The following is a 12376-nucleotide window of genomic DNA, read 5'->3' as shown; positions in this document are numbered from 1 at the left end:
AAGGCAGGTCAAAGACGAAACCCTGTTTTGAACATTTTATAACACCAAATTGTTATTATAAATCAAAAAACTAACAACGAGAATATGTAACTTATTTTTCTTTTTTTTTCCTGGATGTGGACAAGAACTCTATTATCAGCCGTTTATTCTATCTTATCTCTGTGGCTCCCTCCTCATGTAAAAAGAACATTAAATCCATACATTTAATGCGCGTTTTCGTTCAAACCATCCCATGAAGCAAGCGGCTAACGAGTCGATTTACGTTCATTCGCTGTCTAAACGGTTCCGATTAATTAATAACAAACTCTCCCTGAATGGGGGTCCATTATTGTTAATTACATCGGTTCAAAAGCTTAAGCGCCATTGCAGTTTATCTCAGTGGTGATTTCTAGGTGCTTACGTCCTTAATTACCATCTACCGTATGATCGAAAAAAAATGGAGTCCAGTTGGCTTGGAAATGACGATCGATAACATTTCCAATATAATTTTACATATATAAAATAAAATGACAGCGATCTTCATTTCATAGCCATCGCTGACGCCGTTTTTATTCGAACATACGGTATTTGGACATCTAAAATCCAAATACATTTGTTTACGTGATTTACCATGTTCATAATCCCATAAAAACTATTTTCTGTACCGAATATAGTCACTATTAGCTGGTATAAGATCATTATTGACAGAAAAAATTAAAAAATAGAATTTAATTTAAATCTTTAATTTTTAAACGTGTACTCTATCCTATCTTTCGGCCAGTTGTTAAACAGCATTTAAACAGGTCTTTATACGAGTCATACGAGTATTACGAGTATGACAAGTATTTCAAAATTTTTCTTTTTCCGCTCCAATTTTCAGAGTAGGAACCGTGGTAGGAAACTGTTGAAACTTTTTACCACAGAATACAGGGTGATTTTTAACTGTGTTTTTAACCTATACGCATAAACTTGGGAAATTATTGCTGATGACAAATAATGACTTAATAATGAAAAAAAAGTAAGTAAAATATTTTTATTTACGGAGATAACAAACTATTTGTAATAAAAACAAAAAAACGTAAATTCCATTAAATTGAATGTGCATTTACTGATAAAGTTGAAAATTTTTGTGAAAAAAAACTCAAATTATTTTCGAATCTAAAAATATTTTACTATTTTTTTTTTTTTCATTATTATAGTCATTATTTGTCATCAGCAATAATTTCCCAAGTTTATGCGTATAGGACAAAAAACCACCCTGTATATACCTTGCGTAGTTGCTTTCATGTTGCTTTGCCTGTCAACGTTCTATGGATGGCGTGTGTTCTGTCAAAAAAGCGCTTTATCTATGGTCACAGTCTATGGTCAAAAAGTCAAAAAAGCGTTCAAATTTTTGACACATGCGGCGTAGTTTGTTTAAATTTAGTTTATTTTTGTAATTACGGGTAGTTTGTGGCCGGAAGGGCGATAAGATGTTGGTTTTATTTGAGACCCCCGCGGGGTATGCTATTTTTAAGGTAAGAAATGTTTCCTTCTCGAGAAAATCTCAATTATTGTCGTACCTAACCTAAAAACACCACGCTTTTTCAGCTTCTGGACGAAAAGAAATTGGAAAAAGTGGATAGTTTGTATACTTCCTTCGAAACCCCCGATTTAGCTCAGAAAGTGTAAGTTTTTCCGCCATCCGCACATTTCTATTTTGAAGTAACTTGTTATTTTTTTTCATATTTTAGTGTTGCATTAAAACATTTCGAAAAATTCGCCGATACAACTGAAGCGCTAGCCGCTACTACGGCTCTAGTCGAAGGAAAACTTTCAAAAAGTCTTAAAAGAGCCGTAAAAAAACTCTTGGACACAGATACAAAAGAACAGCTTCTTGTTGCTGATGCAAAGTTGGGATCCGCGTTGAAGGAAAAGTTCAGTTTACAATGCCTTTCAAATACGTCAGTGCAAGAACTTATGCGGTGTATAAGGTCGCAACTCGACAATTTAATCGGGGGAATGGCGGCTAAAAAGGAGATGACTGCCATGGCTCTTGGTTTAGCTCATTCCTTATCACGGTATAAATTGAAATTTTCCCCAGATAAGGTGGATACTATGATAGTTCAGGCAGTGTCTCTTCTGGATGACTTAGATAAAGAATTGAACAATTATATTATGAGGTAAGATCTATGATTTAATTAAAAAAATTATTTACTTATAATCAATTTTTTAGATGTCGAGAATGGTATGGGTGGCATTTTCCTGAATTAGGAAAAATTATTACTGATAATATGGGATTTGCAAAAACAGTAAGAATTATCGGTACAAGAGACAACGCCTCTAGTTCAGATTTATCAGATATTCTGGCTGAAGAGATTGAAGAAAAAGTTAAAGAAGCAGCGGAAATATCAATGGGAACAGAAATTTCGGAGCAAGACATTGAAAATATTATTAGATTATGCGATCAAATTATCGACATGACCAATTATAGAACCCAATTATACGATTATCTTAAGAACAGAATGATGGCGATTGCACCTAATTTAACAGTTCTAGTAGGCGATCTTGTAGGTGCAAGATTAATATCTCATGCAGGTTAGTTGTTGAAGATGTTTAATTATTTCAAAAAGTATTCATTTATTTTTATTCAGGTTCTTTAATAAATCTTGCTAAGCATCCTGCATCAACCGTACAAATTCTAGGTGCAGAAAAAGCACTTTTTAGAGCTTTAAAAGCAAAGAAAGATACTCCAAAGTATGGTCTTATTTATCATTCGCAGCTCGTTGGTCAGAGTAGTACAAAGAATAAGGGCAAAATGTCAAGGTAATTTTTATAATTTATTTACAGCATGATCCAGCTTCTGGAATAGTTCCACATCAAGTTTCCTATTTGATATTTTCATTTCTATTTTTTTTTTAATGTATGAGCTATACTAGTAAACCTTTCAAAATAATATTTTTTGTACTGGTACTTACTAGTTTTAGTTTTAAGATGTGCTACTTTATTGGAATCATGTTTAATAAATGAAAATAGTTTGCAAAAAAAATTTACCCAGCACTCCAAATTTAATTAAATTTCAAACCAGGAAAAAGTATTTTTTGGAACGCTGTGTTACCTTGTAATGAATATTTTTGGGCAGCCTATATATTTGTATATTTTTAGAATGTTAGCAGCGAAAGCAGCTCTAGCAACTAGAGTTGATGCTTTAGGGGAAGAGACTCACGTGAGATTAGGTCTTAACCACAGAGCAAAACTAGAAAAAAGGTTGAGAGAGTTAGAGGAAGGAAATATAAAGAGAATAAGTGGAACAGGTAATGGTTCTTCTTCCAAAAAAAGTTACTTTTTTCTAATTTTAATTGATATTTAGGAAAGGCCAAGGCTAAATTCGAGAAATACCAGGGTATTAGCGAAATCAAGCATTATCCAGATGCCGCCGATAGTACTTTACCTAGTACAAGCAAAAGAAAGAGATCCGAATCAGAATCACCGATAAAAGTCGAAGAAGAAGAAGAAACTGAAGCTGCTGGAGTTACTAAAAAGAAGAAAAAGAAGAAGGTTAAACAAGAACCCGTAGAAGAACAGCAAGTTGAAGAATGTAAGCTAACAAACAGTCTTATTTAGGGAGTTGTTTTGAAACTTATTTTATTTTATTTTTAGCTGAACAAACGCCTAAAAGGAAAAAGAAGAAGAGCAAGTCAAGTTCAGATGATAGTCAAATTGAAGAAGGCATTAAACAAGAAGGTATAAAGACTGGAAACATTTAAAAATATGAACCTATAGATTAATTTCGATTTTTTTAGCTCCCGAAGAACCAACATCAGAAAAGAAAAAAAAGAAGAAACTTAAGAATTTAGATCAATCTACTGAAGCAGAGTCGTCTGTGGTTTCTGAGCCTGTTAGCGAGAAAAAGAAGAAGAAGAAAAAGAAACATATGTCAGAAAGTACAGAGTAATACGTGGTGGTGCTAAATATTTGGTATATAATAAAACAATTTCTGCAAATATTTTTTTTATTTTTGTTTTTTTTGGTAACAGAAAATAGTTACATACATATATATTCTTTATTTTTGATTACTATGTCAAATAAATATCAATAAAAAATGATAGTACCTAGGTATAAAAACGTATATTTTTTATGTAAATCCTACATTATTTAAACAGTCTTGATCATTTCCCTAATAAGTTCTTCAAATAACTGTAGTATAGTTTGCCTTGCAGTATACTGAAAAAAAAACAGTTTTATATAGTAAATTTGTTAGTTACTAAAAGAAAATACTATATACTCGAAATAAAGCGACGTCACGGTGGCCCTTGATATGACAATCAATGGTAATTTTTCTTGAATCGCCCTCTGTATGGTATTTATTGAAAATGGACATAAAAATTCAGGTAAAAAATATATTCGAATAAAAAAAAAATTTAGATTCCAACCCAATGATTCCTACCAAATGTAATTCGGTAAAAATTATTTTTTGCAAACAGAAAAACATTAAAAACCAGGCTATTATATTGTTTTGTTTTGTTTTTTTCGTTATTTTAAATGGAACACCCTGTATTTTATAATATAAATGAACATACTTTTTATCCAAATTTGTTTTAATAAATTAATATCATATCCAAAATCGTTGTTTATACACTTATTTTCTGTTTTATAATAATTTCCCGCTGTTTTTTATTATTAAAAAACAGAATTTTTGATTAAATATCGATTTTAGATAGCAAGTGCTTAATAAAAAAAAGATTAAACAATATTCTGTTAGTTGATGATACCAAATACAGTGTGTTCCATTTCAAATAGTGGAGAAAAATTCAATATTTAGGTTTGATTGACCCCGGTATGTATCAGGCAATATTGCAAATTATCAAATTAAAGTAAACTAGATTTTAAAAATGACACTATTATACCGGGTGCGTCTAAAAAGTGACTCACCCCTATAACTTTTTTATTTCTTCAGATAAAAAAAACGAGATTTGGTATATTAGTATATGGTATAAATTAGGATTGATTGTCGTATTCAATTGTTTTTGGTCACTTCCTGTTTCACCGGAAATGACTATAACTTTTGATTTTTGAATGGCACCCTCGGTATACTTTTACACTATTCAATAGAAAATGACACTCTGAATAGAATGACATATCATATGTCAACTTTTAACATTTTCGCTTAAAAACAAATCGTATTTTAAATTTCAATCTAGAATGCCATGGCTGTGTTAAAAACACTAATTTTTAATCAAGGAGCCTTGGTTAACATCAAGGAGCCATTTGCCATCTAATGTTTTTCGTGTCTTGTCCTGGCCGGTTAAAAGATGCGCAAATCGTATTTTTAATCATATTTCAATTTTTTCAAATGGAACGAGGGTGGCTCATTAGTATATTTGGAAAAAGCATTTTTTTGTTAATAATTTGGTACCACACACCTGCTATTTCGAGTCAAATTGTCGTTATGAACCGCACGCATGTTACAATGTCAAAAGTTGACATATGATATGTCATTCTATTCAGAGAGTGAAAATACCGAGGGTATCATTTAAAAATCAAAAGTTGTAGTCGTTTCCGGTGAAACAGGAAGTGACCAAAAACAATTGAATACGTCAATCAATCCTAATTTATGTCATATACTAACATTCCAAATCTCGTGTTTTTATCTGAAAAAATAAAAGTTATAAGAGTGAGCGACTTTTGAGACGCACCCGTTATAGTACTTTTGGATAAAAAGTAAATAATTTTAGAATTTAGATTTACTTTAGTTTGAAAATATGTTGGTTTTAAGTCACCCTATACAAAAAATTGCAATGATATTTTTTAATAAATAAATATCATACAGCACGACGTAAGAAAAATATCGATTGTAGTTTCAAAGGCTACTACGACTCCGTTTTTTTTACGATCGTATACGTTAAATATACTATTATGAAAATTACCTATAAATTCTGAAACTGGATCATTTTCACCATCTCCTCTCATGGTTCCTGTAATTTCATCATTTTCAACCATAGGCATGAATAAATGGACAAACTCGGAACTATATGGGGGTCCAATGGTTTCCAGTACTTCCGTCACAAAGTATCTGATCAAGGAGATATCGGTGTCGCCCCTTTGCCAGCACTGCTTAATATATTTCACCACTGGAACGACGCATCCAGAATAAAGTAAGTTAACCATTCTGTCCAGTACCATTTTTCTCATTTCCAACTAAAAATCAAAATTGTGTTAATCAATATACTGAGTATCCCATTTTCGTGTGTTTTGCAGGGTTTCTTGTTTATGCATACAGATAAAAAAATGCGGTTTTCAATTCATCTGTCAAACGCATCAACGAAAAATGAGTATGGGGCTTAACTTTCAAATTTAAAATTTACCTGTACTAAAATTTCCAATTCATCCTGTTTGGACTCAAACAAACGAATTAAGAGATCTAAAACTTGATTATGTAATAGAGTGTGACTAGTAACCACCTCGTCCAACAGAGCTAAATGTATTGGGGTGTGTTCTGTGGATAGCTTAAAGTAACTAGGTTCTGTTACAGTACACTCTACCCATCTAATCACTCCTAAAGACACCACAGGAAATCTAAAAGAAAAAATAATTGTTTTAAACTTCTTTATGATATAGAAGTGAATAAATAAACCTTAGAGATTGGTAAAGGGTCGCTAATTCAGCCATCAATTCGGAACTTCCTTTGTTACCATTGCAAATATTATGCACTGTTTCAATTGCCCTTACTGTAGGCTGCAACTCGTCCTTATTGCAAACCCTTTTCTGACCTAAAGAAATAATGATCAGTTAACGAAAAAACCAACGTGAAAAAACCTATAGGGTACCTTTTTTTGGTTGTACTTCACTGACACTAGCTGCATACGCTAGCAAATGGATATATTTAGGTTTGTGATCGGGATTTAACTTTACACCAGGCTTGAACAAAGCATCCACTAACAGTTCTGTAAAAAAATAATGTTAATTAAATATTATCTTCAAGAAATCAACCAAGTTTACCTAAAAATTGTGGTGTTCTTATTAAATCAATTGGAGGAGGATCTGGTGCGTTATAGTTGCGATAAAGAACAGATATATCAGCTGGATTAAGTGTATTTTTTGATAACATCGCTGTAAGTGCTTGACAGGCTTGTGGATAGGCAGATGCACCATTCAACGCCATGGTTATTGGTGTAATATCATTCCCGCTAAAAAAGTTTCAGATAATGAGAATTAAGAATTACATTTTCTTTATCTAGAATAACATACTTTTTTTGTGCACACTTAGTAATTTCTTGTGATAATCTCTTCATACTCGAACCTCCCTTCGCTTCTCTAGCCAGTATATGAATGACCAGCTGACTATAGACATAAGTATGCTGCCCATGGCATACCATTTTCTATAAATAAAAACATTGAATGTATTGTAAATAATATGTATAAAATATATTTTAAATCTTACAGCACATTCTTTACTAGTATTCTGCCATTCGTCAGGATTTGTTAGAAAACTAGTTATAGAAGTCTTAAGCACCCTTGAGAACACTTCCAGTTGCTGTGCAGCAGTTGATATGCTTGTGATTTCACCTTGAAATCCAGCATCTGATATGAGCTACAACATTTCAAGATATATTTAGATATAATTAAAAACATAAGGAAATATTAATTACCTTAATAGTAAAATTGAGCATAAGACAATCAGGATATTCTTCTGCAAGTCTATATATCAAAGAACGCCAAGTAGGATGTTCGATTAGCTGTGTTAACCAAGCAGGTGTTTCACCCTCTTCGGTAAAAATTGTATCTGCTTTCTTTGGGTCAAAAGTTTTCAAAATCATTTCCTTCAAGTGATTTTCAACCATAGCTTGCACATCTTGTACTTTTACTCCTAGAATGTGTGATTAACTTATAGTTCTTATTCATTATTTGAGGAATTTAAACACAAATTTACCTCCAATAATCAACCATTCTGCAATCAAGTTTGCCATTTGGGCAACGGCTGTATAATTATGGGAAAGTTCTTCAATAACTTGCAATGGATTTCCTCCTGCTTGAAAGTATCTCTTGAGCTGAGAAAATATACCTGGCTCCATAATATAATCAGGAGTGGCAAATTTCTCAGCGCAATCAGCGAGAACTTGCTCTGGTAGTTCGGCGTCTTCTGGTCCTTCAGACTAACAAATGTTATATAGCAACATAAATAGTTTAATTGTTAATATACGAACCTCATTATCGCGATCTCCACTATCCCACGGTCTATCATCGTACTCTTCTTCCATGACTGAACAGATCTTTGTTTCTATAATTACTTATTTTTAAAATAAACCACCATTTACGACCACCAAGCGACCACCATTAATCAACAAACCTTTGGAGGTTATGATTTATGATTCTGTCAACAAGAACCACAGAATAATGAAGTCTAGAACCATAGAGTAGCTTAAACAGCTCTCAACAAAGGGATATAGAGATAGTAATAGTAGGGATATCTCTGCGTCAACCATAGAAAATAATCCTTACAATCATTGTGTATTACTGGTTACATAAGTAAAATTATTATAAGTTTTTTTAACCTTACATTTAATTCAGAAAAACTATGAGAAAAACTCTTATTAAAAATGAAAGTAAATTGTGAATATGGGTAAGTATAGTTTTCCGAAATTAATACATACTAATTATGAGGTAACTCTACCCTTCATAATACTAATGTAGATATTTTTCAGTGGAGGTTGTGATTTATTATTTGGTACCAAACAAGAGACTTACGAATTGCCTTCCAGTTCAACAGCGTGTAAGCAGCGTACACAACCATGTATTAAACGTTTTTGACATAAAATGTGTGATTTCAATATTTTAGGGACTGTAGGAGAATTACTACTGTGGCTGGCAGAAAAACATTTAAAAACTACACAAGAAAATTTTCTTCAAGGAGATTCTGTGTAAGTTGATACATTCAGCGGCAATTTTAATGTCGGTGCAATAAGGCACCGAGGGGCCTCAAGCACCACCGATTAAACAACAAGCGTGCCTCAAGCCTCCTGGGCCCTTACAAATGAGATTCAAACTTTTCTGAACTGCAGGTCTGTACTGTTCGAATTAGCACTGGGCCCCTAGATCTATTAAAATCGCTGCTGAATACATGTATTAGTAGGTATTTATGCCTACTTGTATAATTTTTATCTTTATTTTAGGAGACCGGGAATTCTAGTTATGATTAATGAGATGGATTGGGAACTATTAGTAAGAAATACTAAAATTTAGAAAAATTTTATCTCCGGGTATTTAATATATGTTTTTTTAGGATACAACCAATTATGTATTAAAAGAAAATGATACAGTGATATTTTTCTCGACGCTTCATGGAGGATAATGCATACATATAATTAAGAGTAAAATTTGTATATATATTTTTTTAAATTTATATTTTTTAAGTAAATTTTGTTTACTGCTTATTTTGTTTCTTACCCTTTTATCCTCATTATAACTTAGAGCAGTGATTTCTACATTATATATCATTATTTATGGTTCCACTTAATTCTGTGTAAAATGTATCTTCCTTAAAATAATTTAGTATTAAACAATAATGTTTTTTACTCGTTTTTTGTGTTTTTTGTCTCCAGTTATAAATTAATACCCTTTATTGTATGCAACCAGATATAGTTTTGGTTACCCATTGATTCAGTAAATCCTTGTGCTATCCTTAATCTGAGGTGCTTGAAACTGTCAAATGTCATCATATTTTAAATTTTACAAATTTTGAGAATTTTATCTACTATTGGTGGGTTCATACAACCAAATAAAATAAAATAAGAATAAAATAAAATAAAATAAGAAAGTTGGTTATATGGGATACCGTACATGCGTTCATACAGCCAAATAAAATAACAAATAAAATAAGAAGTCTTTATCTTTTAACTTCTTGTTTTATTTTATGTGAAAACGGCTTTGCGCAAGCTCAATTCTAACCTACAAATATTTTCAGTTTGGATTTAATTTATTTTATAATTTCACATAAGTAAAATTTATAATATAGTAGGCAACGAATAAATAAATATACTATAAATAGTAAAATTACTATAAACAATCGTAAAAGTTAACTTTTATCCAGCCTCATCGTACTGCGCATGAGCAAATATATATTTCTTATTTTATTTTATTTGACTGTATGAACGCACACAAATAAGAATTCCTTATTTCTTATTTTATTTTATTCTTATTTTATTTTATTTGGCTGTATGAACCCACCATATTTCCTTTTGATTCATTTTTTTTCGATATTGGCCGAATGACCTATATAAGAAGAAGAGAAAATCAATGTAATCTGTGGTTGTTCATGTTTTGAACCATAAATATATAATGAAGAAGAACAATACTTCGATTCTATGGTTACGGTTCCTTTAAGACCTGAAACATGAAAAAGAAGAAGAAGACAGGTGGCGCCATTGTGGAAAAAGTGAGAAAATTTTCAACTATGGATTTTCAACCCAGGCCAAGGTTGCCAAGATATTAGCGAAATCCTGAAACTAAACTAATATCTAATTCAATATTTTTGTAAGTCTAAAACAAAGGTCTAAAATGAATGGAACTGTTTCAAAATCATGATAAATCCCCTGTATAAATCTAATTAACATTTAATACAAGTTTTGTTTCGATAGAATAAATAACATATTTTCTTTTAGAATTTTATTTATGCAGCAATAAGAAGTTTAACTTGATATAATATCATTTTAATCATTTTAACATTTTAACCCATGATTCTAACAGAACGTCAACGGTTTCTTGTAGACGTATCTGTTTTTAAAAAAGTAAACTGTTCTCGAATAGTTGAATTTAAATATTTTAAATAGTTTTTTTCTTTATTCTTTGTATTTTTTTGCTTCCGACGACGGAAAGAGATAACTTTCCGAAACGTTAAGCATTTTTTTCTTTGTTAGCGTCCGTTTAGGTTTAACTGGGTTTAACGCAGAAGTGTTTACAAAAAATAATTATTTTATTTTGTAGATTTTCTTGCAGTGCAGTGGCGAAATACCCATAAAGGATTTTTTTTGGAAATAAATGTATGTATTACTAGTTTTACGTGTATTCAATCTGACAACGTCGACTTATGGCGAAATTTTCCGATACTGGCAGGAAGTCGTTATGCCGCTCTTAAATTTTTCTAATTTTTTTTATAGAAAAAGTGATTTTTCTGTGCACTATTCATGTTTATTCTGTTCCTTAAAGCCAGTTTAATCTCCTGAAAATGTAAGTTGCCATTATTTTGCCTGTTTTCTATAGACTTTTTCACTTTCAAATATTTCAATTACATCATCATTATAAACATATATTTCTCCAATTTTCTTTTTTAAATTCGAGTGTATGGAAATACAGATACATTCTTGATGTCTCTATTATACAATAAAACTAAAGTTACTTAAATCCAATAGAATTTATTAATTAACCTCGTATTTAGAAATAATGCTTGTTATTTTTTCGACCATTTTTTTTGGTAGAGATGTTTTTTATTCCTAAAGGTAATTTTTTAGGTGTTGTTCATAAAGGCAATGAAGTATTTTCTACGCTTTTTCTGGACTTTTAGCCATTGTTTAGGTATTGCTTTAACTATAATTTTTTAAGGGTCCCCCATTCTCAAGAATTACATTGTGATTACATAATATACTTTCAGATACAAAGAACAAAGAAACGTTTTCACATTTAATATTATACGCCGTCGTCATATTCTAGTTAACAAATTTGCATTGTTTTAATATAATACTTTAGTTAGTTTTTTTTTTCTTTTTTAGGAGTGTCTTTTATAATAATACACACCCAAGGCATAAAATAAAGACCACCTAAAGGAAGAGAGCTAGGTTACTGTTTATATAATTCTAATGTTTGGCTATCATTCTAGTTTATGAGATTGGTTTTAAGGGTTTTACATTACTGGTTACAAGTAAGTTTATTTTATTATTTAAAAACAATTTTAATAAATCTATTATTATAACTAGACTAATTGTGGCTAATAACAGACTAACCATATATATTTTTAAGGTATATTTCACATTAATATTAGGGGTGTCCCAGGCTGAGCGTGTATTAGAAGTTTCTAGAGAACTACAACATCTAGCTCAGAGATTTTTTGCACATCATAGTTTCACAACGAGATCTATCGATCAGAAATATTTTCAATATGGCGGCACTTTCGGAAATACCGGAAGTTGACAGCAACTTTCTTATTCTAAATGGATGCCCCATTTTTTATTACATACTTAAATTCTCTGTAAAATTTTATGAATTTTGATATGAAACACTCTATATCTAACATTGACCGTTTTTGAGAAAAAAAAAATATTTAAAATTTTTGAACGAAAAAAACTGCCTGTTAAAAACATGTGTATAGCTAAATGTCAAATTTAGTGATTACCACAGCCACTTTGCCACAAAGAGAAAACATGTGGCT

General features: G+C 31.2%; 3 protein-coding genes across 3 annotated transcripts; 2 read left to right on the top strand and 1 right to left on the bottom strand.

Moving 5' to 3' along the window:
* Window positions 1-1313: 1313 nt before the first annotated feature.
* LOC115887584 (nucleolar protein 58) lies at window positions 1314-3962 on the top strand. Its single transcript, XM_030907044.1, has 9 exons — window positions 1314-1496; window positions 1570-1646; window positions 1713-2141; window positions 2195-2556; window positions 2613-2784; window positions 3124-3272; window positions 3329-3556; window positions 3619-3702; window positions 3762-3962. Exons 1-9 carry the CDS (start codon window positions 1452-1454, stop codon window positions 3911-3913), a joined length of 1698 nt encoding a protein of 565 aa, XP_030762904.1. The 5' UTR covers window positions 1314-1451; the 3' UTR covers window positions 3914-3962.
* Window positions 3963-3986: 24 nt separating this feature from the next.
* On the bottom strand, window positions 3987-8325 carry LOC115887583 (negative elongation factor D). The gene is made up of 11 exons (XM_030907043.1): window positions 8163-8325; window positions 7889-8111; window positions 7608-7825; window positions 7400-7549; window positions 7207-7337; window positions 6958-7145; window positions 6786-6902; window positions 6593-6728; window positions 6324-6534; window positions 5886-6156; window positions 3987-4182 (listed from the first exon to the last, which is right to left on the bottom strand). The coding sequence occupies exons 1-11, from the start codon at window positions 8214-8216 to the stop codon at window positions 4148-4150; spliced, it is 1734 nt and encodes a 577-aa protein (XP_030762903.1). The 5' UTR covers window positions 8217-8325; the 3' UTR covers window positions 3987-4147.
* A 117-nt stretch (window positions 8326-8442) lies between these two features.
* LOC115887644 (ubiquitin-related modifier 1) lies at window positions 8443-9398 on the top strand. Its single transcript, XM_030907108.1, has 5 exons — window positions 8443-8578; window positions 8661-8728; window positions 8795-8876; window positions 9129-9177; window positions 9239-9398. The coding sequence occupies exons 1-5, from the start codon at window positions 8556-8558 to the stop codon at window positions 9305-9307; spliced, it is 291 nt and encodes a 96-aa protein (XP_030762968.1). The 5' UTR covers window positions 8443-8555; the 3' UTR covers window positions 9308-9398.
* Window positions 9399-12376: the final 2978 nt, after the last annotated feature.

Source organism: Sitophilus oryzae, unplaced genomic scaffold, assembly GCF_002938485.1.
Source record: "Sitophilus oryzae breed Bouriz unplaced genomic scaffold, Soryzae_2.0 scaffold_578_pilon_pilon, whole genome shotgun sequence".
In the NCBI taxonomy this organism is placed as follows: Eukaryota; Metazoa; Arthropoda; class Insecta; order Coleoptera; family Curculionidae; genus Sitophilus; species Sitophilus oryzae.
The sequence above is the reverse complement of the archived record's forward strand: the minus strand, read 5'-3'. Positions and strand labels throughout refer to the sequence as shown.